This window comes from Panthera onca, chromosome E3 (assembly GCF_046562875.1).
Source record: "Panthera onca isolate mPanOnc1 chromosome E3, mPanOnc1 haplotype 2, whole genome shotgun sequence".
NCBI lineage: Eukaryota > Metazoa > Chordata > Mammalia > Carnivora > Felidae > Panthera > Panthera onca.
The window spans coordinates 10,030,860-10,058,805 of NC_138354.1; the positions used below are offsets into that span (position 1 = coordinate 10,030,860).

At 44.9% G+C, this 27,946-nt stretch overlaps 1 protein-coding gene and 1 long non-coding RNA gene across 4 annotated transcripts; one reads left to right on the forward strand and one right to left on the reverse strand.

Moving 5' to 3' along the window:
- Positions 1-121: 121 nt before the first annotated feature.
- On the forward strand, positions 122-9,478 carry LOC132689449 (uncharacterized). Of its 2 annotated transcripts, none has more exons than XR_009615015.3 (2): positions 122-1,167; positions 8,714-9,478. It is a non-coding gene; the product is annotated as an uncharacterized LOC132689449 (long non-coding RNA). The 2 variants fall into 2 exon arrangements; XR_009615016.3 differs by having other exon boundaries at positions 122-1,142.
- Positions 9,211-26,614, reverse strand: BCL7B (BAF chromatin remodeling complex subunit BCL7B). Of its 2 annotated transcripts, none has more exons than XM_060649209.3 (6): positions 26,386-26,614; positions 22,942-23,017; positions 13,571-13,667; positions 11,208-11,378; positions 10,552-10,631; positions 9,211-10,287 (listed from the first exon to the last, which is right to left on the reverse strand). In XM_060649209.3, the coding sequence occupies exons 1-6, from the start codon at positions 26,475-26,477 to the stop codon at positions 10,195-10,197; spliced, it is 609 nt and encodes a 202-aa protein (XP_060505192.1). In that variant the 5' UTR covers positions 26,478-26,614; the 3' UTR covers positions 9,211-10,194. The 2 variants fall into 2 exon arrangements, with proteins under 2 accessions (XP_060505192.1, XP_078295871.1); XM_078439745.2 differs by having other exon boundaries at positions 22,942-23,034; positions 26,386-26,604.
- Between the last annotated feature and the right edge of the window lie 1,332 nt (positions 26,615-27,946).

Below are 27,946 nucleotides of genomic sequence, written 5' to 3' on the forward strand. Positions count from 1 at the left end.
CCGGTCAGCGCACACACTAACTTGCTCCCCTGTGGCGCCGGTGGCGAATGCTCCAATAGGCGGAGAGCCGATCAGCGCTCACGGTCTACTGGCTCACGGGAGCTGCCGCTCTGCGCTTGGGTCCCGCCCCCTTTCCGGGCCGCGTAGTTGGGTTGCAGCGCACCAGAGGGCAGTATGAAGGGGTGAAAGGTCACGTTATGTAAGCTCTGGTGACAGGCCTGCGGGCCTCCAGCGGCGGAGTTGAAAATGGGGGTCAGCGGGGGACCGAAAGGCCTGGAATTCAAAGAGGTCAGACCAGAGAAGCCCCTTAACATATACAGACACTGCGCCATCTGTCACCGACGGCGACACCGACATCCGGGCACCACTGTCCGTGTGGTGCGCCGGAGGGGGAGGGGGAGCGCGCGGCCAGGGGCTTTGTCTTTCCACCGTGCTCCGCCCCCTCCTTAAAGGCGCCGCGTTCGGCCACGCCCGGGGAGGCGCGGGTGGGGCGGAAAGAGAGGAGGGGTTGGCGGGAATAAGCCCCAAGATCCTACCCAAGCGAAGGTTCTCCTGAAGAACAGCTTGAGCCCCCAGTCTTGCTCACCCCAAAGTTAACTTCTGGAAGAGAGTGTGGTGGAGATGTGGATACTAGTATGATGCTTGTTTTTAGGGGCTTGGCGGAAAGGATCATACAGGAGCTTCTTTGGAAAAATATACTAAAAGACATACCTAGTAAAGATACATCCATTAATTCTAATAGTCTTTCGCAGCACCTCCAAAGTTGAGGGCTCTGGACTGGGAGCTTCAGAGGAAAAACAAAAAATAAGACCGAGACTGTTCTGAGAAAACAGGAGGCACGAATAATGCCAGTTCGGTGAAGAGTGCTGTCCGAAGTGCACAGTCCCAAGACAGCAGTAACTGCCTGGAGAGTGAGGCCATTTGAGCTGCTTCCCCGAGCACATTACACCCACATAGTCCAAACCATGTCCTATCCAGGACAAGCCGAAACACTCACGGATAATTCTCTCCCTAATTAAATTGTCCCCTTCCGTTCAAAGATCTTCACTGGCCTCAGAACATACCTCCCCAGCCTGTTCTTCAACAGGGCGGAGAAAGCGGTGGTGCGTGGCAGTGTCAGACCCTTTTCGTCTCATCTTGAGGTGAGAAGTCTCCCCCCAGGGAAGGGTAAGTACCAGGTCAGTCGCCATCCCAATGGAGCCTCCTCTGGTCACCTAGCAGAGATAGGACTGCATCCTCCTTCGGTAGCTATTTCTTCTAAAAGCATTATGAGCAACCTCGGAGGACAGGACATTTGAGTCGATTGTGAAAAGAGTGGCATTTCACTAAGCAGAGAAATGAGGGACGAACATTCTAGGCAGAAGGAGCCGCAGAGCCTTCTTGATAGATTCAGGACAGCACACCTTAAAACGTAGGGATTTTGAGGTGGAAAGTATCAACAGATGAGGGTGGCAATGGAAGCGATCATCCGGGCCACAGCGTGTGATGGCTAGAGTGACGTAGTTATTTGTGGCAGGGATACCAAGGGACCCAAATGTAACAAAATCAAGGGAGACAGGTGGACAGATTTGAGAGGCACAGACGAGGTGACTAATGGGACGGACATTTGCAGGACTAGATCCTCTGTAGCAGACTACACACAGGATAAGGACTCCAACAACATTAAGAGACAAATTTTGGAAAAATTGATTATTTCAAAATAGTGTCTAACTGCCCATGAGAGTGGGGACCATCATCATTTCAGCGCTTGGGGCCACTGTAAGCTGAATCCAGCCCTGGTGTTGGTAAAGCAGAGATCTAAAATGGGAGAATCAGCGGGGACCTGGGTGGCTCAGTGGGTCAAGTGTCCGACTTCGGCTCAGGTCATGGTCTTGCAGTTTGCGAGTTCGAGCCCCAAGTCGGGCTCTGTGCTGACAGCTCGGAGCCCTCTTGGGATTCTCTCTCACACTCGTTCTGCCCCAGCCCTGCTTGTGCCCACTCTCTCAAATTAAATAAATAAACTTAAAAAAAAAAATAGCAAACTTTAATGTGACTCTTGCTTGGTTGGTGTCCTCCACTTCTGTGGGTCAAATTTACAAATGATAAAGTTGATTAACATGAGATTTTACCATCTTGTCCTGAAGATGTTGAGGAAAAATATAGGGGGCGCCTGGCTGGCTCAGTCAGTGGAGTATGTGACTCTTGATCTCGGGATCATGAGTTCAAGCCCCATTTTGCATAAAGCTTACTCAAAAGAATAATAATAAATTTTAAAATTTTTTAAAGAAAGAAAAAAAATGGAAGAGACTGTTAATGTAACTATCAGTTTCCTGCTCTAATATTTTCATTGACTCTTGTTGCAGTCAAACTCTTTTTTTTTTTTTTAATTTTTATTTTTAACATGTATTTATTTTCGAGAGAGAGAGAGAGAGATTGTGGGCTGGGGAGGGGCAGAGAGAAGCGGAGACACAGAATCTGAAGCAGGCTCCAGGCTCTGAACTGTCAGCACAGAGCCTGATGCAGGGCTCAAACTCACAAGCCTCTTGAGATCATGACCTGAGCCTCTCAACCAACTGAGCCATCCAGGTGCCTCCTCAGTCCTCAGACTCTTAACCCAGCAAGCCCCTACTGGACTACTTCCTCCTAATTCCCAGAACTCATTAGCTTTATTCCTACCCACTGCTGGAAATGGACTTTTTTCTCCTCTGTGCATTTCAACCCAATACTTCCTTCCTAATGCCTTTTCCCAATTGTTCCAGCCCACATCCGCTTTTACTATACTCTCAAGGTTTTTTTTACCATAATTTTAGCAAAATTCATTGTTCAGTGTGTTTTCTTTCCTAACATTTGAATAAACAAGTTAATCCAAAAAGGAAGAGATTAAAATGTGTAGCTTCCAGGGATCTGCACCAAAGCTTCCATTGCTCCAAGTCGGCTATGGCTGCTTAGTCGCAGGAATAAGACTGTCCAAGGAAGTGTAGCCATTTCCCTACATGGATCTCCACTGGGTAGTTTTAGGACATGAGCTCAGTCAGCAAGATCTGTTTCTGTGGTCTGTATCATGTGGAGCTATGCCCTGCCACGTAGTCCTCGTTCATTGATGCAGGCACAGACCTTTGCTTAGACAGTTCCGGCTCCTGCCTGGGCTTTTCCTCCCTGTCCTGCTGGTTCCTTAAACTCAAAACATCCCAGAGCCACAATCTTACCGTCTTCCTTCCCTCCATCATCTGCTTTATCAGAATGGTTTTCATTTTTATTAACGGCCCACCTTCCTCACCACCTCGCGGGCTCAGGTTTGACCTCTCTTGAGCTCCACGGGCATAGGATCAACCAGACAATGTCAGTTCTTGAACTGTCCTTTTCCTGCCATCCCCACAGCATCCTATTTCAGGCCTCTATTATTTCTGGCCAAAACTACTACTATAATGCCTTTCTTCTTTTGAAATGTTTTAGGGGTGCCTCTCAATTGGTAGAGCATGCTACTCTCAATCTTAGGGTTGTGAATTCAAGCCCCACGTTGGGCATGGAACCTACTTACAAGTAAAAGTTTTAAACTCCATTAAAATTATGTCTTTTTTTATGGTAAAATGAACATAGTTCCCCAAAAGAAACATTTAAATGTACTTTAAAAAACAACAACAGGGGCGCCTAAGTGACTCAGTCAGGTAAGGTCCGACTTTAGCTCGGGTCATGCTCTCACAGTTCGTGAGTTCAAGGCCCACCTTGGGCTCTGTGCTGACAGCTCAGAGCCTAGAGCCTGCTTCAAATTCTGTGTCTCCCTCTCTCTGCCCCTCCCCCGCTCGTATACTGTCTCTCTTCTCTCTGTATCAAAAATAATAAACATTAAAAAATAAAAATAAAAAAACAACAGCAATAAAAAACATCAACAAACAGTTCTACAAAAATCAGCCCTAGAGCACTTTCCCCATCCACTTCCTGTTCCCTCAAGCACTCATTTTCAAATTGTTAAACTGTGTTAAATTGGTAAAAGGAAACTTCATTGTTTTTTATGTTTTATTTTTGAGAGAGAGAGAGCAAGAGAGAGTGTGAATGGGGGAGGGGCAGAGAGAGAGGAAGACACAATCCAAAGCGGGCTCCAGGATCTGAGCCGCCAGCACAGAGCCTGACCCAAGGCTCAAACTCCTGAACCACAAGATCATGGCCTGAGCCGAAGCCTGAGGCTTAACCAACTGAGCCACCCAGGCAACCCCCGGATTCCATTTTAATGAAGTTTCCTAGGGGCACCTAAATGTTTCAGTCAGTTAAGCGGAGGACTTCCGGCTCAGGTCATGATCTCACAGCTTGTGGTTCGAGCTCCACATGGGACTCTCAGCTGCCAGCTCAGAGCCTGGAGCCTGCCTCCGATTCTGTGTCTCCCTCGCTCTCTGCTCCTCCCCTAATCACACACTCTCTCTCAAAAATAAACATTCAAAAAAAAAAAAAATCTATGGAAGAAATTTCCAATTTCTTTTTTTTAAGTTTATTTATTTTTGAGAGAGAGACAGATTTCGAAATAACATATATGTTGCTATGTTTGTTTCTCAGTTTTAATGTTAGCTGTTGTCATTCTTCAATGGAAGATGAGGTCTCACCTCCCCCACAAATACCACACACATTCAATCATATTCCCCAAATAATTATTGCAATTGGTTAAATCCACATTCAGTGTAGAACTTATGATTATTATTCATAGATGATCCACATGGTGAACTGATTACATTTTTCTTTTGTTTTCACTGGTTTGCATCAGTCTATTTCCACTTCCTTTTCTAAGTACCTATCACTACTCTATCACTACTCTATCCCTCAACTGACACAACTCTAAGTCTCCTCTCAATACATGCAAACCTAGCAAGTCTTCCTATTTGTCCCCTGCCTCTTTCCTTTCCTAGGCATTTTGAACACAACCTCACTCCCCTGCTCTGGGCTTTCAATGGCTGGCTCCCTAAAGTCAACAAAGTAAAATCAAGCTGTTTAGTCTGGCCTTCCAGGCCCTCCACAATCTGTCCTCAGTCTTTTTCCTACTTCCCTCGAACCCCTTACTCTAGTAAACTAGGTTTATCTAGGTTTCTAAATACCATTCCCCACTAAAAGGATCCAGGGCTCCTGGGAAAAAGGAATGGGGCTAGCAAAGTTCAAGGTGAGTCAGGAACAACTTGTGCCTAAAAGTAAAGAAGTGCTCAAATAGAGATGGGGACATGTCAAAAGGACTCGGGAGCCAGCATGAAGGGATTCTAACTGACTAAATCTGGGACAATTTGAACAACAACAACAAAAAATGACAGCAACAGATTGTGGCACATTGAATGTAAGGGGAAACCATGAGCCATAGTAATATTCAGAGAGAAGATCGCTTCTAGGCCTTTTGGCTAAGATCAAGTGCAGAGAAAGGAGGGAGGGAGGGAGGGAAGGAAGGAAGGAAGGAAGGAAGGAATGGAGGGAGGAAGGGAGAAAGAGAGGAAAGAAAAGAAAGGGAGAAAGAAGAAAGAATAAGGAAAAGGAAGGAAGGAAGAAAGAAAAAGAAAAGAGGAAGGGCAATGTGCTATTTACAGAAGGCTGCCAGTGATTGAATGTGAAAAGAATGTTAGATTTAGAAAACTCACCATTTTGCAGACTCTAGTGAAGTAACTTGATTCAGAAATGGACCATCAATGGATACTAAAATCACTGGTCTAAGTGAATGGTCTAAGATTATCACCTGCCCCCCCGACCTACAAATTACTTATGTAAAAGTGCCCTGAAAATGGAAAGATCTGGCAGACACCTTAGCCAAGTGATCGATCTCAGCATTACCAATAATGAGACAAAAGAATGTTTCTCTTGATTCAAGGCAGTGAAAAATACATATCAACTCTGTAGCATTCTAACCAAAAACATTCCCCCTGAAATCCTTAGAAAATAGAAAAACCCAGTTTGTGGGACATTCTATGAATAACTGCCTAGACCCTTCAAAAATAACAATGACACAAGATACACCTATCCACCCACCTCCAACTTCTAAAAGGAAACTAAAGAGACATGAGAACTGTGTGTGCAGTGTGTGACCCTAGAGTTAGATCCTGGATCTGGGGACAGGGGCTAAAGAGAACTACTACCGTTATTGGAACAGTTGGGGCAATTTAAATATGTTCATATTAAATACTATTATTGTATCATTGTTAAGTTTCTTGGGTATGATCATGATACTCTGGTCATGTTGAGGAATGTCCTTGTTCTTGGGACATACAAGCTGAAGTATTCATGGCTAAAGTGCCAGAATGACAGCAACCGATTTCAAGTAATTCACCTTACACCCCCCACCCCCCAAAAAAATAAAGAAAAAAAATGGCAATGTGGCAAATGTTAGTAATTGGTGAATCTAAGTGAAGGGTACACATAGTTTATTGAACTATTTCTTTCAGCTCTCTGTAGCTTTGAAAAGTCTCAAAGAGCTGGAGAAAATAGAAACTCAATTCCCTGGTTACTGCTACCCATTAACCCCGTGCTTCACTGCCACCATTTGTCCGCATTAACCTGCCCACAAGTAGTCTTTCCTCATAAGCAGAGAAAAATGTCAAGGCCCAGCCCCGAATGCCACCTCTCCAAAAGCTTTCTGTGATCTCAAAGCCTCAAAGTTTTTCTCTGGACCCTGACAGTACTCTGCCTTCTCCACCCACCGTGGCACAGGTTGCTGCCTACCTTCTCCACCTCACCAGACTGGAAGCTCCTGCAAGGCAGAGACCTGTCTACCAATTGTAATTTATATAGAGAGAACCCAGAATGTGCTTTCAATATTTGTAAAATAAACGCCATTTTCCAAGATGACAAATACCTTAGGCATGTGGAAATCTGCTCCCAGGTGCTCAGCTTTTCCATGCTCCAAATTCTCTTGTGCAGAACCCATCAAGCTCTATTGATCTTTCTTTGGGCTTATTCATATTCAATGAATTTAGTTAGTGAGCTATCTATTTTTAAGAATTCAAGTGTGGGTTCCAGCAGTCCGCAAACTGTCATTGGCTCCACAGGGGAACGGGGGGGGGGGGGGGGGGGGGGCCCAGGCAAAAAAAAAAAAAAAAGAATTCAAGTGTGGGGGCACCTGGGTGGCTTAGTTGATTGAATGTACGACTCTGGGTTTCAGCTCAGGTCATGATCTCACAGTTTGTGAGATCGAGCCCTGCACCAGATTCTGCTCTGACAGCGTGGAACCTGCCTAGGATTCTTTCCCTCTCTCGCTGCCCCTCCCCTGCTTGCGTACTCTCTTAACTCTAAATAAACATTAAAAAAAAAAAAAGTTTTTTGGGGCTCCTGGGTGGCTTAGTCGGTTAAGCATCTGACTTCGTTCGGCTCAGGTCATGATCTTGCAGTTCGTGAGGTCAAGCCCTGCATCAGGCTCTGTGCTGACAGCTCAGAGCCTGGAACCTGCCTCAGATTCTGTGTCTCTCTCTCTCTCTCTCTCTTTGCCCCTCCCCCACTCACACTCTGTTTCTCTCTCAAAAATAAAGATTAAAAAAAAAAAGTATTCAGTATTTCAGTAAGTTTTCATTAAAAAAAAACTTGCAAAAAGTCAATGTAAAATTGGAAAAAAAAAAGTTTTCGAGTGTGCATATATACATTGGGCCTAATAATACCCAGAAGCATTTTTTGAGTTATTTGTGAGTAACTTGTGGTCATTGCTTGATGTTTCCTCTTCTCTTTTTCTTCTCCAACCCTTACCCCATCAACATTCTGGGACGGTGGTGGAGACTGCTAGCCTGATACCTTAGAGTATCAGTGAAGTGGTGCTAAGGTGATGTCAACAGAAGAGAATGGTTTCCATCTCACCTTTTCCATTATCCCACATGTTCCTTCGTGGACTCCACTCCACACCTGCTACAGTATGCTCTAGAAGGTTCTATGCAAAGGTCTATTCCCTAGCCAGGCTGTCTCCTGAGGGATAGGATTCCTGGCTTCCTGTGTTCCCAGTTCTAGCACTCGGTCACAGAGTAACTGAAAATGCCAACTGCTATCTCCTATTAGTTTTCTCTCCTGCTTTCCTCGTGTGCCACTTGATTTCAGTAATTGTCATTTACAGAAATGATTTGGTTCTTTTTCAAATCTTATTGGTCATTTTTTATGATCTCAGTACACTTTTAATAACTTCCTTTGTTTAAACACATTAAACTATACCTTAAAAAAAATTTTATGTTTATTTTTGAGAGAGAGAGAGATGCAAAGTATGAACGGGGGAGGGTAGAGAGAGGGAGATACAGAATCCAAAGCAGGCGCCAGGCTCTGAGCTGTCAGCACAGAGCCCGATGTGGGGCTCGAACTCACAAACCACGAAATCGTGACCTAAGCAGAAGTCAGACGCTTAACCAACTGAGCCACCCAGGTGCCCCTAGAATATACTTCTCTTATGTACCACTTACAATTCCCTCTCTGTGACATTCATTTGACAACTTAATAGTACATATTTCTTATGTACCCAGTTTACTTTTAAGTAAACTGTACCCTCAACAAGGGGTTCAAATTCACAATCCCAACATCAAGAGTTGCATGCTCTCTCAACTGAGCCCAGTTGGGAAAAAGAGAAAAAAGAGAGTAGGGATGACAAAACAGGGCAGCAAAACTTGGGATGCTGGTCTCATCCATGATACCTGGAAGCCCCTGAGAGAGATCAGACGAATTACTTTACGGAATACTGAAATGAAAATTCTTGAACATACAGAATATAGAATTCTTTTCCACTGTGACATGACTTTATTGGTTTCCTTAGGAATCAGGAGCACAAAAAGGAACTGGACGGAAAGCACATTGTGACTGCCAGAGCCTTGGGGGAGTGGCAAACACGGAGCACCTGCTAAACGGGTCCAAGGTCATGAAAAGTTTTGGAGAAAGCTAGCAATGGCCACACAGTGTTATGAATGTACTTATTACCACTAAGCGGTACCCTTTTAAATGGTTAAAATGGTAAATTTGATGTTATATGCACTTTACCATAATCTAAAAAAGTAAAAATGAAAGAAAAAAACCACTCATGAATGCCTCCTAAAGACCTGGAGCCATGGCAAACATACACTGGTTGCATTCAGCGTGCAGAGGGACGGAAGTGTAAATCAGACTACGTGACAACTTCAAGAGGGATCTCCAAATCGTTTCTATCAGAAAGCTCCTCTGTGGGAGTAATAAGACAATTCGCAGGCACTCAGCCACCACCCCACTAGGCCCTGCCCCCACAACCTCCAAGAAAGAAGCACTCAAATACCAACAAGACGTATTTCAAATAGTTTAATTTTAAAAATATTCTATTCAGTGCTAAAATATGTCTTCACTCACTGTTGCCCATTTCCATTTTCTTAAACTTTTTTGAACAAAAAATAAAATCACAAAGTTCAATTAAACATGCAGATTTCAAAGAAGAGGGAACTTTCTAGAAAGTCTGAGCTGAAGGAGTACTGTGGGGGATGGGTACTGTTGGCAGAACCTCAAATCCTTGCTGGGGCAGAGTCTGTGGCAAGAGGCAGGGGATGTTGGAATGAAACATACAGGTGAGACCAGGGAAAGCTGTGTGTGTATGTGTGTATGTGTGTCTGCGTGTCTGCGTGTGTCTGCGTGTGTGTTGGGGAAAGGGGGTGGTTGCAGCAGGGGACAAAGGACTGTCAGCAGCTGGAGAGCCCATGAGAGGCAGGATAACCTCAGGAATGGGCAGAAGTGTCAGGACAGAAATCTCTACAGACTTTTCCGCCCTCGTGCGCAGCCTTCCCTTCCCTCCAAAGTCTCTACCAGGCCTTCTCCAACAGCAGCTTACAGGCCCCTAGCCTGATAGGAAAGTCCATGAATCTACAGTCTCCATTCAAGTTCAAGTAACCCTGGGCACTCTCTTCTCTAGAGGGTGCCTTCCACATCTCCTTCCACATCCTCCTGTAGAAGGGCCAGCGGCTCAGTCCAGAGGTTCTGGAGCAGAGACTGCTACCTGGAGGTGACAGATGAACCTTGGGATGGCTGACGCCCCAGCCTACTTGGGGTGCAAAAAGAACAGGAGCGCTCCTCTTCTCAGGAGCAAGCAAACACAGGTGCCAGGGACGGGAAGATGATGCTATCACCCCAAGTCCTATGTCACCCTTCCAGCCCAGAAGGCTCCTATGTGCAAGCTCTGGAGCCCAGTGCTTGCCCTTACCCCAGCAACAAAGCACGGCCAGAACCAGAATGCAATAAATAGAGGCAGGGGGCCAGGAGGCGAAGGGCGCCAGGATGGTGCTAGCTTTCTGATGCTGTCTGCGGCACTGCGGGTTGGTCCACACAGAAGCGTTTCAGGGGTGGGGCACCTGAGTCTTCCTCTTCCTCAGCAATCTAGGAGCAGTCAGAGCATAAAATTATAGGACCATCCCTCTGTACCAGAACCTCCCCATCCACCCTAATTACAGCCCAGAAGCCCACCCCCAACCTTCTTGCCGATAAACAAACCTCTTCCCCTACCTTATAACCTGGAGACACCAGCTTCCCTTGCTGCCTCCCCACCCTGGTCATAGCACATCTGATGCTGTCAGCTCCAATTCGCATCAACAGAGTCCGGACTTGTTTTTAGAAATGGGGAAACCCAAAGTGGCTCCTTACCTGTGTCTCTAGTGGAACTGGTTCTTCCTTCGTGAGGGTGGGAGGTTCATCAGCAACTTCTGAGGCGGGCAGGGAGGGCTCTGAAAAAGCAGCAAGGTCAGTAAAACTGCAGGGCCTCCTGAGACAGGAGACTCCTGTGGAATCTCCCTCAAGCTGGGGGAGCTTCCCTAAGAGCTATGTGGAGACACCTTGGGGAAGAGCAACACTGGCCAGAGAATCAATATATGTCATCAGAAGAAATTTACAGGGTATAATGCAAAGAGCATAATCTCTGAAGTCAGAAGGAATGAAATTGGAGACATCCGGTTCCACCAGTTGCTAGCTATGTGATCTCAGACAAGCAGTTTACCCTTTCTAGGATTCTACTTTGTCATCTGTACATGGTAGAGATGACAGCTGCTATCTCATAGGAAAATTATACCAAGTATCAAACATGAAAAGTGCCTTACACAGAGCCTGGCACTCAATTGTGTTGCTTGTTTTCTTCTTTCATTCTGTGAGAGGGGAAAACACAACCCTTCCCCAAAACGGCTCAAACATTGACAAATGGCTCAAGGCTGCCAGGTCCATCTTCTCTAACCTCTTCCTCTAACGAACAGAAACATCAAGAGCACAGGCCCTTCCAAGATGCTCATCCTGGGCCAACTGCGACTCACCCTCGAGGATCTCCTGGCCCAGAGTAGGGGGCTGGGAGTCATCTGTGCGGAAGTCAGAGGTGTGTGCTGGGCTCAGGGACTCACTCTGCTGGGGGCTGGGGCTTGAGTTGGTGCTGCTGTCCACCTTGAGTTGATAGACGTCAGACACAGAACTCTGGTTGCTGTTTTCATCTGAAAACCAAACATGACAAAGGCAACAGCTGAGAGTAGTCATTTTTCTTGAGAGTAACGGTACAAGAGCCAAGAGCCTGGTGTCTCCTTAGACAGCCACGGGCACGACCAAACACAATGATCGCTGCTGCAGATGCCCCCGGAACCGAAGGCAAACAAACAAAGGTAGGGCAAATTATCCACAGTCTAGTAAGAGAGTTCATTTAAACATTTTCTGTTTCACAACATACAGTCTCAGTGCCAGATGCAGCCAAAATCTTTAAGTTCACGCAACATTTACATTTCAGGAAGGTCAGGGTATACTTAGTAATCCCTTCTTTCTTACTCACCAAGTATAGTTTGGACCGGGTATTTTCTCACTGTCCAGTGGAAAGGAGTGACGTAGCTGTGCCTCTCAACCTTCCTCACAACACGAGAGGTGTAGAAAATGCTAAAATCTGCCTGGCATTCTCGGCTATCTCAAGGAGCGTGGTGCTATCTAGAGGCGGTCACTCGGGCCCTTCAGTGGCCCAGGCTCCACTTGGCCACCTCAAGGACCAAGAAATTCTCATCTGGCATAGTCTGTCTGAAGGCTTAAAGTCACCACCTAAGTTAAAAACTAAGGAGTTAAAAGCTCCTTCCTTTCCCTCCCCTCCAGCAGCTGGTCACCAAATCTGGTCCGGCCTACCGCTCTGACATCCGTGGTGTTCATTCCTTCCTCTCCTGCCACCTTAGTTCAGGCCTCCTTGTCTCTGGCTTGGCCTCCTGCAACAGGCACCTGACTGCCCTTCCCTCAGTCTCCTGTACTCCAGCCCACACGTCACACCGTTGCCAGAGAGATCCCTCTAAATCCTTCAGCGGTTCTCTGCTGCACAAAGGATACAATTCAAACTCCAGGGCTACCCTGGGCAGGCACAGATAGCCCTATCACAACTTACAAAATCTTTTCTGACCTACAGGCTTACTGACGACTGTTCCTCCACACAGCAGGCTTCCACACTGCGGCCTCGGCTCCAGCGAAGCGGACTAACCTAAGGCCTGCTTCAAGCACAGGTGTCCGGTATGACCTGCTCTTTCTGGTCTTCCTGGAAGGTCCCGATACATGCCACCAATCGGCTCGAGCACCGCTTCCTCCGTGTCCCAGGTTCCTCTGGGTGACCACCCTATTATGCTCCTGTTGTACCCTGTGCACACCTACGTTTACTATTTTACACACCAATTTCCACTGTGCTCTGTGCAAGCAGGCTCGGGGGCTTACTTGTCCTGTCCTTGGATCTCCAGTGCAGTACCCGGTACCTGGCACACAGTAGGAGTTCAGCAAATGTTCACTGAATGAAAGGGATGCGATGTAGGCCAGATTGAGGAAACGGAGCCTCGGATGTCTCCCAGAGCTTTGTGATTATTGGCCACCCCACACATAACTAGAAAACTGTTCCCTCGTATTCTCCTTCCCCCACCATGCTCACTGACCTCGGGTGGCTGGGGGAGATGGGGAGAGGATCCCTGCACACTCCCAGCCTCGTTCCAAGCCCTTTCTAGTCTTTACTCCTACAAAGACCACGATCTTCTATGCTAAAACGGAAGCAACATTCTATTGTAAAAAGAATAAAGCTCTGTCACTTTTGAGCTTAGGCAAACACCTCTTCTCGGAGTATCGGCTTCCTTCAATAGGGATGATGATAACCGCTTACTTTAGGTCACAGGCCGAGGGGAAGAACAAAAATGAGAAGCTCAGTGCTTCTGAACAGCAGCCACCACACAGGTGTGAAGGCAGTACTGGGACCACAGTGCTGACACAGGCGGGACACTTACTGCAGGCTGGTTCCAGAGGCGGAACTTTTGCTGACAGTGGATGGGAGAGGCCCTGGCTTTGGGTGGCCTGGTCTAAGGCCATACATACAGTCTAAAGAAAAGAGCTTCTCATCCAGAGAACCAGAACCTGACACGAAGCCTGCCACTTACTAGTTATGTACCTCGAGATATGGAACTTCATCTCTCTGAGCCTCGGTTTCCCTACATGGAAAATGAAGCTGCTATCATCTACTTTGCAGGGTTGCTGTGAGGCTTAAATTAAAAGACTTGATGTAAAGTGCCAGCAAGATACCAACAAAACAGCAGGCACTGAAGTGACACGCAAAGCTATTCTTCTCATTATTAATGGGTTCATCTAAGTGCTGCTTTTCCTGCAAGGAAGACATACGGATGCAACTCACCCTGGAATTCAAGAAGGAGAGAGGAATTGGCTGAAGCATCAGAGGGAAAGCCATTAGGTTCCCGGGCTGCTGAACTGTTCGATTTTGACTTTTCTTTCTAGAAAAGGAAAAAAAGAGGAATATGACACAGCCAAGTGGGAGACCCACAGAGAGGGAGAAGGGTGCTAGTAAGACACCACAGAGGTCTGGATTACGACTGAACAGGAATAATGACAACAGTTTGAGAATCCAGGACCCAAGGAATCACAGAATCCTGGACAAGGTGTCCCCAAGTCTCAGTGTCTCTATGCTATAAAACGGACCCTTCCAGCACTAATATGACTCAAAAGTGAGAAACAGATACGTAGGCTTCCACTAGAGCTCCCTGCAGTTCTCTTCTGCTTCCTGCCCTGAGCGAATGCTCTATCCAACTTGTTCCCTGTGTGGATGGACAGGAAATACAGAGTACTGATTTGAGAAGGATTCTTGTTTGCGTAGCACAGCAGGAAAAAGTGAAAGAATGGACAAAGAAAGGAGTCGCTTTATATGTAATGCAAGCAGTGACGGGACAAAGGGGCCCCTCTAGTACGATTCCTGACAATCAACCCATCCACTCAAAATGATCACCCCATGTCTACCTCTGCCTAGAACATCATTTCCTTCGAGCAGGATGCAGGTTACACACATGGGTGACCACAGTGCGGAGGTAAGCACCAGCTTGCAACACAGGAGCCCACAGGAAAGGAAATAATCCATGCGAACATTTGCAAGTGAGAGCAGCCAAAGTTTAAATCTGGGTAATCTCAAATTTACTAATTTATACTTTTTATACAAGTCTATTTATTGCACATGCATTTAATATTTGGTAACAGCTCTCAATCCTCTCTCTGCAACGAGTCAACTGTACACACTCGTGCACGTCTTTCCCTTCATTCTTTCCACATGCAGACATAATTTTAAGGCAATTACACTTTACATTTCACCACATGAACTACAGAAACACAAATTTTACTAGCTGCATTATATTCCATAAACCGTAATTCACTTAATCGCTTCTTACCTATTGGTAATTTTTTATAAATGTTTATTTTGAGAGAGAGAGAGAGAGAGAGAGAGAATGAATCCCAAGCAGGCTCCACACTGTCAGCATGGAACACGACTCAGGGCTTGATCTCGCGAGCTGCAAAATCATGACCTGAGCTGAAATCAGGAGTCAAAATGCTTAACTGACTGAGCCACCCAGCTACCCCTCACCTATTGGCCATTTAGCTTTAACTTATTTCGGGTTGTTTTGTTTTGTGTTTTTTTTTCGGTTTGTGTTTATTTAATGCCACTAGGAATAAAGCCACAATGCTCAACTTTCACTTCTTCTCTGGGTCATTTTATTTTGATAAATTCACACACAAAATATTCCTTCTAGATCAAAAAGTATAAACATATGATGTTTCTTGAAATACACTGTACCTCATGACTCTCTAAAAGGATCATAGCAATGTATTTGGTACAGATGCCAACATCTGGCTTCATCATTTTTTCCTGATCTCTCATTTGTTTTAATTTTAACGATTCTGTGTTCTGTAAGATACGTATTCAGTTTGAAAATTCTGAAAATACAGAAAAAGGAAATCACCTGTACAGCCAACCTATCTATATATTTGTATGAAGACGGATCATGATATAATATTGCAACCTATTTCCCTCCCCCAATTATCTGTATTAAAAACATTTTCCAGGGCACATGGCTGGCTCGGTCAGTGGAGCGTGCGACTCTTGCTCTTGACGTTCTAAGTTTGAGCCCCATGCTGAATGGAGAGAGGACTTAAAAATAAAATCGTTAAGGGGCGCCTGGGTGGCTCAGTCAGTTAAGGGTCCAACTTCTGCTCAAGTCATGATCTCACGGTTTGTGGGTCTGAGTCCCGCATTGGGCTCTGTGCTGACAGCTCAGAGCCTGGAGCCTGCTTCAGATTCTGTGTCTCCCTCTCTCTCTGCCCCTCCCCCACTCACGTGCCCGCCCTCCCCCCAAAAAATAAAAACATCCAAAAAAATTTTTTTAATCTTTAAAAAATGTTTTCCCCTGTCACTTGAATACTCTTCTAGAACATCTTTTATAATGGTTACAAAGCTTTACAAGAGAACAGGTGCATGATAACTTAACGAATTCTCCACAATACAGTCTATTTTGTTTGCAATTCTTAAACACTCTGAACCATATTATAATGCTCAATGATGTAGATGTACCTTGTACACATCATGATTATCTCCTGAAAATAAGTTCCTAGAGATAAAACTTCTAGATCAAAGGGATAAACATTTTGAAAACGATCCCCCCTCCACTATACTGAGGTATAACTGACAACTAAACTGGTAAGGTATTTACAGTGCACACTGGGGACATGCCAGGCCATACACTGTGGAAGCGCTCCCGCCATCACTGAAAACTTTTCAATGTACATGTGAGAGCAGCCTAACCTGGGTAAAGTTTGTACCAATCTACTCTCGTCAATGGTGTCTCACTCCCTTGGATCCTTCCCACTTTCTCTTCACCAATTTGATCATCGTCTCCTATTTTGCCTAATGTAGCAGATATATACTAGTACCTTAGAAGATGGCACACCACTGTGAACCACTGGAGGACAGATAAACTGATGGACCTCAGCAAACACTGCGAGAAGCCCTTGGGAGACACAAAGGGAACCAGGTCCTAGGCAGGGAGAATGTGTTGTTGTTTTATTTTTTTTTTTTAATTTTTTTTTTTAACGTTTATTTATTTTTGAGAGAGAGAGAGACAGAGCATGAACGGGGGAGGGTCAGAGAGAGGGAGACACAGAATCTGAAACAGGCTCCAGGCTCTGAGCGGTCAGCACAGAGCCCGACGCGGGGCTCGAACTCACGGACCGCGAGATCGTGACCTGAGCTGAAGTCGGACGCCCAACCGACCGAGCCACCCAGGCGCCCCGTGTTGTTGTTGTTTTAAATGTTTATTAATCAATTCATCTATTTAGAGAGAGAGAGCCTAACAGACTAAGACACTCAGGTGCCCCTGGCAGGAGGAATCTGAATTAGGAAATATGTGAGAAATGCATTGGGGCAGGGAAGGGCTTTCTACCAGTGCACCCCCCTCTCCACATACCCAAGAGATTTAATTGTCTGACCTTCGACCCTTAGTGGGTAATGGCACCACTAGAGCCAGGGCTGGATGAAAAATAAAGGGTGGCTCCAGAGCTCCCCTAACTTTCACCCAGCAGCTCTCTGGGGCTGGCAATGACAAGGAAGGCTGGCGGCTCCCAGATAAAGTGGCATCTGGAAGACTGGTACCAGGGACTTCCCTGGGAGGCAGGGGAAGAGGGACAGGGGATAAGGGAAAGGCTGAATCCCAAGGCTCACACAATGGCCTAAATTCACTCAGAGGAAGGAAAACCAGAGCCTGGGCTTACATCCTCCCTCAGTTACACACTTCTAGCCATGGCAGCTCAGAGTCCCCTGGGAATAAAAACTGAGTGCACAGAAGAAACTAACCAGACTCGAGAGGAAACAAGCACCAGGAAAGACAAGAAACAGAACAAGCTATACCGGAAGAAGGACACTAACAGGACACGAGAATTTCAATAAAACACTGTAGGTCTCCTCAGAAAGAAGAGGATACTGGAAAGTTGTTCTGAAGAACCACCAACTTGAGGAAATTTGGTGTGAATGATGTAATTGTAATAACAGGACAAACATACAAAAAATAAGCAAGGATACAGAAAATTTGGGTAACATAATAAATACTTGTTTATTGTTTAATTTCGTACCTAGAGAGTATATTTGTTTTAATCACAAGTGAATGGTCCAAAAATCAATCACGTACTAGACCAGATAAAAAAAAGTCCCGATAATCCCAAAGAACGAATATCCTACCAATTCAATAAAATCAGAACACCACTTTTAAAAAGACAGCTAAAAAATAATCCCACACAGGGGCACCTGTGTGGCTCAGTCGGTTGAGCGTCCGACTTTGGCTCAGGTCATGATCTCACAGTTGGTGAGTTTGAGCCCCGTGTCGGGCTCTGTGCTGATGGCTCAAAGCCTGGGGCCTACTTTGGATTCTGTGTCTCCCTCTCTCTCTGCTCTTCCCCCACTCATGTTCTGTCTCTCTCTCCTTCAGAAATAAATAAACATTAAAAAAAATTCTTTTTTAAATCTCACATCTAGAAATTAAAAATCATCGTATTAAACTTTGGATTAGGGCGCCTGGGTGGCTCAGTCAGTTAAGGGTCCAACTTCGGTTCACGTTGCGATCTCATGGTTTGTGAGTTTGAGCCCCACTTCAGGCTCTGTGCTGACAGCTCAGAACCTGGAGCGTGCTTCGGATTCTGTGTCTCCCTCTCTCTCTCTGCCCCTCTGCTGCTTGTGCTCTCCCTCAAAAATAAATAACCATTAAAAAAATAATCAAAATAAAACAAACAAACTTTGGGTTAAAAAGGGAAACTAAAGAGGAATTTATAAAAAACTTAAAACAATTACACTATCGATGACATTTTGATATGCATATATGTCAAAATTTGGGAGACAACTAATGTGAAAAAAAAATTTGTTTTCAGTAATCTCTATGCCCAAGGCGGGGCTCAAACTCACAAGATCAAGAGTCGCATGCTCCACCGACTGAACCAGCTAGACATCCCTAAAGTGAAATGTATTTTTTTAAAAGAAAACAAAGCTGGAAAAAAAGTGCTAAGTTTAATACAAGGAGCTAGAAAAAGTACAACAGAGTAAACCCAATAAAACATAAAAGGAAAGAACAATGGCAACAACTAACGAAATAGAGAACAAAGCAAACAAAAGGTGAACAAAAATTACGAGATTTTTTTGATAAAGATTTTAGGAGAGACAATAAACTCGATCATATTATGGAAATATGAATATTATGAATAACTACATACCAATACATTTGAAAACTCTGATCAGTGTTCTTCAGCAGGGGTGTTGCTGGCATTTGAACAGGGCCAATTAATTCTTTATTATACAAGACTGAGTCATGAACTGCCAAAAGGTTAGCATTACTGGCCAACGGGGAAGTGCCCTGCCTCATTTCTACACACTTCTGGGGAAATGAAGAAAGGCGGAGGACCTAACACTGCACTCTCCTAAAGAACCAATTTCTGGGAAATACATAAAATGCAAAATAAATGCCAAAAAAAGAGAAAATCTAAATACACCAATCACCATTAAAGCCACCATAACAATCATCCCTCAACCAAAAGCCCAGAAAGTACTAAAAGTGAGTTCTACCAAACTTAATTTTGTTCTAGAAATCAAAAGAGAGGGGCAATTGCCTCATTTGTTTTAGGAGGCTAATGTAATCTTAATGCCATAACAAGGTAAGGATAATATATTAAAAGAAAATTATAGGCCAATTTCACTTATGACCCAGATGCAAGTACCTCAAATGAAGTATCTTAAATGTGAATTAAACACCAGGTTATATGTGGGGAAGCATATCCAAGTAGAATTTCTCTTAGGCATGTAAGAATGTAAAAGGGTCAACATCAGAAATTTTATTAATTCATCATACTAATACATTAAAGATTAGAGGAGGCAAATCACATGAACATTTCAGTAAACTCAGGAAAAGCAGCTGGATCAAGTCTAACATCTATTCATAATTTTTAATAAATCTTAGAAAGCTAAAAAGAGAAGGGAATATTTATTTTATTATTATTATCATTAATATTTCAGAGGTAGCACACACTAGCACGAGAGAGGGGCTGAGAGAGAGGGAGAGAGAGAATCCCAAGTAGATTCCATGCTCAGCGCTGAGCCCGATGTGGGCTTGATCCCGTGACCCTGGGACCATGACCTGAGCCGAAATCAAGAGTGGGATGCTCAACCAACTGAGCCATCCAGGCACCCTGGGAAGTTTTATTTTGATAAAGGCTATCTTCCCAATAAACCTACAGCAAGAGAGAAAACTCGCCCTACTTAATATTAATAAATACTAAAAACTGATGGTAAATAAAAATCATTCCAGTGCAGGAGATAAAATTACAACAAAACAGAATGGAGAGCTGAAAAACAGATCTAGATATGAATATGGCACACAACACAGATGACATCCCAAGTCAGCGGAGAAAGAATAGATTGTTTAGTAAACAGTATTAGGTGAAAAAGCTCTCTGTATGAAGGAAAATTAAAATTAGATCCAGATCTCCATCATTAAAAAACAACAATAGCCAAAAACCTAACAGGACCAACTCTTGATTTTGGCTCAGGTCACGATCTAACAGTTCATGAGTCTGAGCTCTGTGTCAGGCTGTGCACTGACAGTGCGGAGCCTGCTTGTGATTCTCTCTCTCCCTCTCTCTCTCTGCCCCTCCCTGGCTCACACTGTCTCTATCTCTCTCAAAATAAATAAAGAAACCTAAGAAAAAACCCAAAACCTAACAGAAGATGGAGATGTTCTTTATGACCATGCAGTGGAGAATAATTTTCAAACAAGATTCAAAAAGCAAAACCCGTATGAAAAAATTTGTTTGACACAAAATTAAAGGACATTATTGACAAAGTTCTCAGACAGGTGACATGTCAGACAGATGCCTGCAATGTACAAAAGTGACCAGAGTTTTCTGTAGCTACGGTATCAATGAATCCATGCAAATCAGAAAAGACAGGAAACCCAATACAAAAAATGCAAAAGAAATCAGAGAAGAGGTATTTAAATGGATAAAAGGAAGTATGAATGGAAACCTGAAGAGAGACAATTATCAACCTCCTGACTAATCAGAGAAATGCAAAATAAACAAAGAGCTTGAAGACTGGCAGGACTGGTTATATCCAATGCCATGAAGTTGTGGCAGTGTGAGCCCCCGGGTACCCCTGGGGAAGTGTACTAACTACGCTGGTGCAGCCCTTCTCGAGAGAGATTGGGCAGCAGTCAGTAAAAACAATTCGTGTGCACGCCCCGGGACAGCAATCCCACTCCTGGGCATCTGATCCACGAGTCCTCCAGAAGAATGGGACGGTTTAGGGGATGTCATCTGTGCTACCAAAAAGCTAGAGCTTTTGGTAGAAAGTACAGACACAGACCCATTATTTGGACACTTGAAATACGACAAAGGTGGCTCTACAGAGCAGGAGGAAAAGGACAATCTTTTCAATAACTGGTGCTGGGACAAATGCACATCCACGTGGAAAAAAAATGACATCAGGCCCTTACTTCAAAATACACAGAAATCAGTGCCAGGTGTGTTATAAATGGGAACTGAATAATGAACTTTTAGAAGACTACACGGAGATGATCTTTGTGGCCTCAAAGAAGGAAAAGGTAATTATTTAAAAAAAGATTAATTAATTCGCCTACATTAAAATTCAAAACTTTCAGGGGCCTGGCTGGCTCAGTCAGGATAGCATGTGACTCTTCATCTCAGGGTCGTGAGTTCAAGCCCCACCGTGGGTGTAGAGATTACTTAAACATAACACCTTTAAAAAAAAATTTTTTTTTAAAGTTATGTACTCAAGGCAGCCTAAAGAGAGTGCAAAGACAAGCCATGGAATGGAAAAAGGTATGAAAAGTATACAATCGATGAAGGCTTTGTGTCCAGAATATAGAAAATTCCTGTAAGTCACAAGGAAAAAAACAATCAAAGAGACTTAAAGAGCCACTTTCTGAAACAGGAAATCCAAAAGGTTCAGTCCTAAACATTAAAAACATGTTCAAACTCATTAGTTATTACATAAGTAGTCACCAAACTAAAATCACAACTTATCTTTACATATAAGTAACAATACCAACTGTTGAGGATTTGGTGCAATGAGAACTCTATTCCTGGTGGGAATGTAAATTGGTACAACCACTCTGAGAAACAGTTTAGCATTAGCTACTCTAGGTCAACATACGTACACTCTAAGACCCAGCAATTCCACTCATAAGAATATCTCCTAGGAAAACCCATGCACAGGCTGACCCATATACTGAATAAGAATGTTCACAGGAGCATTGTTTCTATTACCCCAAATGGGGAACAACCCAAAAAGCCATCTACAGGAGGATCAGAGAGGTAAATCAGGGCACGAGGCCTATAATAAAATTCCAAACAGTAATGAAAAGGGACAAATGGCTCCAAAGATAACATGGGTGAATGTTACCAACCTAACGCCGAGCACAAAAAGCAAGACACAGGAAAACAGACACTTCATGATGCTGTTTATATAAACTTAAAAATGTTTACAAAGGACTAGAGAAGTGGTAAGAAAAGCAAAAGTAGGAAAGAGAGGGGCGCCTGGGTGGCTCAGTCGGTTAAGTGCCGGACTTCCCCTCAGGTCATGATCTCACGGTTCGTGGGTTCGAGCCCCGCGTCGGGCTCTGTGCTGGCAGCTCAGAGCCTGGAGCCTGCTTCAGATTCTGTGTCTCCCTCTCTCTCTGCCCCTCCCCCGCTCGCCCTCTGTCTCTCTGTCTCTCAAAAGTAAATAAACATTAAAAAAAAAAATTTAAAAAAAAAAATTAAAAAAAAAAAAAGTAGGAAAGAGAATTCTAGCGGGGGAGGGGACACCATCAAGAGTCAAACACAGGCCTCTGGGGAAGTTGGCAATGCTCTGTTTGTTGACCTGGGTTGTTTTTACAAGGGTACTAGTTTTATGTTTTTTCATTATACTGACCGTACATTTATGTTTTATATACTGTCTGTATGTGTTTGATATTTGAGCTTTTTAAAAACAATTAGAGAAGAAAAGTTGGAGACAATCTACATGTTTGTCACTTAGGGAAAGTAGATAAATGTGGTCATTGCATATAAGAAAATACAATGCAAGATTCGAAGTTAATAATTCTATTCACGGCTACAGAAAGCACAGTGCTCTATAAATTTTAAAATATGAACATGATACAATGCTGTGTATTTTTCAAGAATACACAGCTATGCACATAAACCCATGGAAGAGGAATTTAAAAAGTATATATATATATTTAAAACACATATAATGTACTATAACGGACAGCTATTTGGCTAAGAGCAAGAGTCAGCAAACTTCTTACAAGGCCATGTAAGAAATATTTAGACTTTGCAGGTTTTTAGGTCTTATGGCAATTACTCAACTCTGCCATTTGAACTCAAAAGCGGCCACAGACAATAAGGAAATCAACAGGCATGGCTGTGTACTAATTAAACCATACTATCACAGGGAGCAGGCTGAGGGTGTGGTTCATCGAGCCTTGAAAAAGAGGAATGGGTTAAGGAAAGGAAATAAAAGGGGGTAAAGAAAGAGAGACTTTCCATGGATCAACCACAGAGGGTGCCCCTGATGTACTTGCAGCTCAATTCTGGGGAAATAAATTCCTTTATAATTAAGAGACAATCAAGGAAAGAAAGGAAGGAAGTAAATGGTACCTTTTTGTTGTTTTGATTTTCTTCCACACTTACCTCCTTGCTGTCTGTTACAGGAACCCATTTAAATATCCTAAGGGATGTGTCACCCACAGTCACCCACTTTTTCTCCCTGAAAGAAAGACACTTCTTAAAACCGATAAATAATGAAACAGATTTTCTGTTCATAATGTGATTTTATACTTCTCAGCAACTTACTCCTTCAATCTTTTACAAATAACTTTTTTTAATGTTTATTTAATTTTGAGGGGGGGGTGGATCTGAAGCAGGCTCCACGCTGACAGCAGAGAGCATGACAAAGAGCTCAAACTCACCAACCGGGATGTCAGGACCTCAGCCCAAGTCAGACGCTTAACTGACTGAACCACCCAGATGCCCTCCCACCAATTTTTAAATTTATTTTAGTAACCTCTGCACCCAACATGCACTCAAACTCATGACCCTGACATCAAGAGTCACATGCTCTTCCAACTGAGCCAGCCAGGCACCCCACATTCCTTCGATCTTAAATGCCTTCCAAACTTCCTCTCCATCAAATTATACTTTACCTTTTGATGCAAAATCAACCCTTCCAAAAAGACGTCTCTGTCAAATTCCTTTGGGTCCAAACCCTCTACTTGCCTTTCCTCGTGTGCAGTGTACCAAAGCCCTTCTTACCTCACTGACTACACCAAGTACTGGCACATTTTCACACTCTGGTATCTACCTGGCATTACTTCTTTATTTTCCAAAAATGAATTCAATTCCACTGATGTTTACAAAGCCCTATTATACAAGACCCTGCAGAAGACAAAGGATGTGTTAAGATACGGTCCTGACCTCGGGAGCACAAAGAAATAACAAGTCAAGTAAGGAAATCAGTGTAACACATGAAGGTGATAAGGAAGTTGAGAAGGCTGCAAGACGGTTGAGATGAGGACATCACCTGGCAAGGGGAACTCCTAGGACCCCTGTGGAACTCTAGGTTGAAACACGATTCTGTTTCAAAATAATCTCAGGAACAGGACAGGATGCTTCCAAGTCTTACACTGGTTTCTGAAAGAGGTGAAGACTAAGCCACAAAAAGACTGCTTTAAGGTTTTATCTTACAAAGGAAGTTACTTAAAAAAGGAGCAGTTTTTCCCCCATTCTTGAATAAGGACGAGATTATGGACAAGCAGAGTTGGGGAGCCTGAAGTATGACTTCTGAAAATTTCAAGTCCAAATGTGAGGTTACAAAAAAAGCAAAAAAAGTAACTGTTGTGCCTGCTGATATTGAGAATGCTGTTCAGCAAATAGAAAGAAGAATGAACTACATACTTAAGACACTGAAATTAATTCCTATACAGAGCACTCCACTTTCTCATTTATTCAATAAATATTTGCTACACATGACCCTGTGCTAAACCCTGGGCACACAGGGAGCAAGATATACGGTCCCTAGCCTCACAGAGCCTCCATTTCAATTGGAAACAGATACCAAACAACTCATTTCACAGTCGCTTAATCATTAGGTTTAACCACATCAAATTTCCACTTGTGTTAAGTTGAAAAGTCAAATATAGGAAATATCTTACAATTCAACCTAATACAATTGAGGAAAGTACTATGAAAGGGACCTGATTTAGACTGGGGATTTTGAAAGGTGTCCCTTGAGAAAGCAATTAAAAAAAAATTTTTTTTTAAATGTTTATTTATTTTTGAAAGAGAGAGACAGAGTGTGAGTTGGGGAGGGGCAGAGAGAGGGGGAGACACAGAATCCAAAGAGGGCTCTAGGCTCTGAGCTGTCAGCACAGAGCCTGACAAGGGGCTTGAACCCATGAGCCATGAGATCATGACCTGAGCCAAAGTCAGATGCTTAACTGACTGAGCCACCCAGGTGCCCCGAGAAAGCAATTTTTGAGCAGATCTAGTAGTTAACTAGGCAAGGAGGAAGAGAGGGTAGAGAAGGATGCCTGGCAGGACATGGCTCCAGCTGAAAGATGGCCATCAACCCCCCCAGGAAAAGAGGGCAGTTTGAACCAGGTGGGTAAGGTAGGAAGGATCATCTTTGATCTTTGGTCTTTAACCTAAGAGCAAGAAGGGTTCACTGAAGCGTTGTTTCTTAAGCGGGGGAGTGCTATGATAATATTTACACTGGAAAGAAAGTGAAATCACTCTGACTGCAACGTGATGAATGGACTGAGTAATGAGGAAGAATTGAAGCAAGGAGACCATAGAAGCTAAGAGTTCCAGGTGAGAGGATGGTCATCTGGCCTAAACTGCAGGTAGGAACAGAAACAGCCAGAAGACAAAGATGTGCCGATTCTTAGGTTTCACCAAAAAACCCCAGGATTAGATTTGGAGGGGAAAAGAAATCATTGTTTAACTAGTATGTATGAGTCCCAACTACAATAAAGACTTTACATATAAAGAGATAAGGAACTTAAACTTGAGTAGAAATGAATAAACACGCAAAAGAAAAAAAAATTCCAAGGTAACAACGCCTCTAAAAGGGGGTGGAGGACGAAGGGCTGGAAGTCTCCCGCTGAGGGAGTTAACCCCTACTTGGGCTTTAAAACTATTACTAGCTGTCAGCTAGAGAAAAGGGCTCATGAACTTGGTGCAACAGTTGTCTGTTAAAGTTTAATGTGAAAATACATCAAAGTTCCTAATACAAAATAGGCGGTTTGGGGTGCTTGAGTGCTCGGTTGAGCCACCGACTGTTGATTTCGGATCAGATCATGATCCCCCTGTCTGGCTCTGCGCTGAGTGTGGAGACTGCTTGGGATTCTGTCTACCCCTCTGTCCTTCTCCCCCACTCGCTAGCTCTCTCTAAAAAAAACAAAACAAAACAAAAAAAAAAACAAAATAGGCGGTCAACCGGCCCTGCAATGAACATTACACCAGCCGTTTCCAAATGAGGGTGGGGTCTCAACTGCTTAACCAACAGCTGGCAGCACCAAGGAAAAAACGCCTACCCAGTTGGCTGCGTGTGGACCGGTATCAGGAGAAAGAGAGGGAGTTTGATTCCGATGACCACGCCTGTTCTCGTGACAGGTAGGTTCAGCGTGAGCTCTCACCAAACTTACAGCGAGTTACTACGCAGAGCGCTCGGTCTGGCCGGCGGGGACCCCCCAGGGATTGTTAGAGATATTATTTGGGGCAGTTAAGAACGCAAAAGGCTCCTGAAGCAGGCGGGCGCAGGGACAGAACCGCGGAGCCCGGCGTCCAAAAGAGGTCCCGCGGCCCCAGCGCGGCCGGAAGTCGGCAGACCCTCTGGGAGACGCGCGACCCTTGGGCAGGTGGGCGGGCCTCGCGAGCCGGGCGACCCGCTGATTGGTGGCAGCCGCGCGCCCTCTGACCTCACGCCGACGCGAGCTGCACCCTCCTCCCGCCTTCTCCCGCTCCCCCCCTCCCCCCAAGCGCCTGCCGGTCGGCTCCCACCCTGCCAGCTGGTACCGCGCTCCTCTGGGCCAGGGCCGGCGACTACCACCGGCACTCTCTGCCCCAGCCCCTCACCATTTCCGCACTTTCTCGATGGCCGCCATCACCTTCTTGATGTCGTCCTTGGCCCGACTGCGGGTCTCGGCCCGGACCGACCGGCCCGACATGGCGGCAGCGGGAGCGGCGGGGGCTGGGGCACTGCTCCCAAGACACGGGGAATCGCGCGCCTCACGCGCCGCCGCCCGCCCGCCGCAGCAGCGTCACGGCGGCAGTCTCCCCCTCCGTGCGCGCGTGCGCGAGGAAGCGCGCGCACCCACCCGCCTCTTGGGGCTCAAGGCCTCAGCGCGCCTGCGCGCCCCGCCCCGGGCGTCCCTCCCTAGGCGCCCCGGGAGTCCCCTCGGCCCCCACGCAGGCCGGGATGCGCGGCGGCCAGGCGGCACGTGCTGTTGGCAAGGCGAGGTGCGAGGCGCAACCGGTGGGGTCCCTGGCTGTCAAGTGGTTTGGATGTAGGCACCTTTGTCCTCTGGCCCGGGTTGCTGCCATTACCTATGCTTTATGCACTTGACCCTGACGGGTGCGGGGTCCTGTTACCTCTCCAGTGCCCTCGCTTTCCAGTTATACTGCGGTGCTCTAACCACAGAATTTCACACCTTTCTTCAGGATGCCTTCTGACTTTTGCACACACCTGTTCCCTACTTGGAAGTTTCTCATTGCTTTACCTGATTAACTACTTACTCGTTTAACCTCCAGCTCAAACTCAGGGAAACCTTCCCCGATATTCTCGGGTTTCACCTAGCATGCCACATCACTGCCTTATTTAATTCTGCAATCATTAACTGAATGGTGCCTGCCTTGTACAGGGCTCTGTGCTCAATGCAGAGAACGAAAATCTGGGGTTTTGCCTTCAGAGCTTCCAGTTTAGAAAAACCCGTAGACCGGAAAGCAGTCATTTCAAATGTCATTTTATAAATGATAGGCTTAAGGAAGTTCAAGATGCTATAACAGCCCTAATCTACAGGAAGGGTGTCTAGAGGCTTCTGGGAAAATATAACCTTGAAGCTGACCTCTGGAAATAGGGTACATGCAATTGCTCCGAGGCCTGTGTCCACAGACATTGTAGAACATGTTCAATAAGTTCGGGTGAATGTTTAGTTTTGAGTATAGCTCCCTTGCTCTCCCTACCCCACCCCCCAACAGGCATTTATTGATGCCTGCAGTATTAATGGGAGGGTCCTATAGTAGCTGCCTCAGGAGACATGAAGGAAGCAGGTGACCGTTTGAGTTGATTGGTTGGTAGTGGCTACTTCTCTCACCGCTAAAGAAACTTCCTTCTGTGTGCCCCAGAGAAATGCCTCGCTAACTCTGAACTTGACACAGCCTGACTATGTTCAGCCTTTCATGATCAACTAACATCATGGCTTGATAAGCATATGCTGTCTTGCTAATGAGAAGCCCACGAATAACGGCTGCCTGACTGAGGAGTGGAAGAGCTGAAGCAGCATGTGAAGGGAAGGGATGATTCTAGAACTAGTGGAATGAAAGGTGGCACATCTGTTTCTCAAGCCCAAATGATCCAAAATAATTCAATCTAAGTGCTGCCTGAGCACCTGTTATATGCCCTATGGCATATAGGACA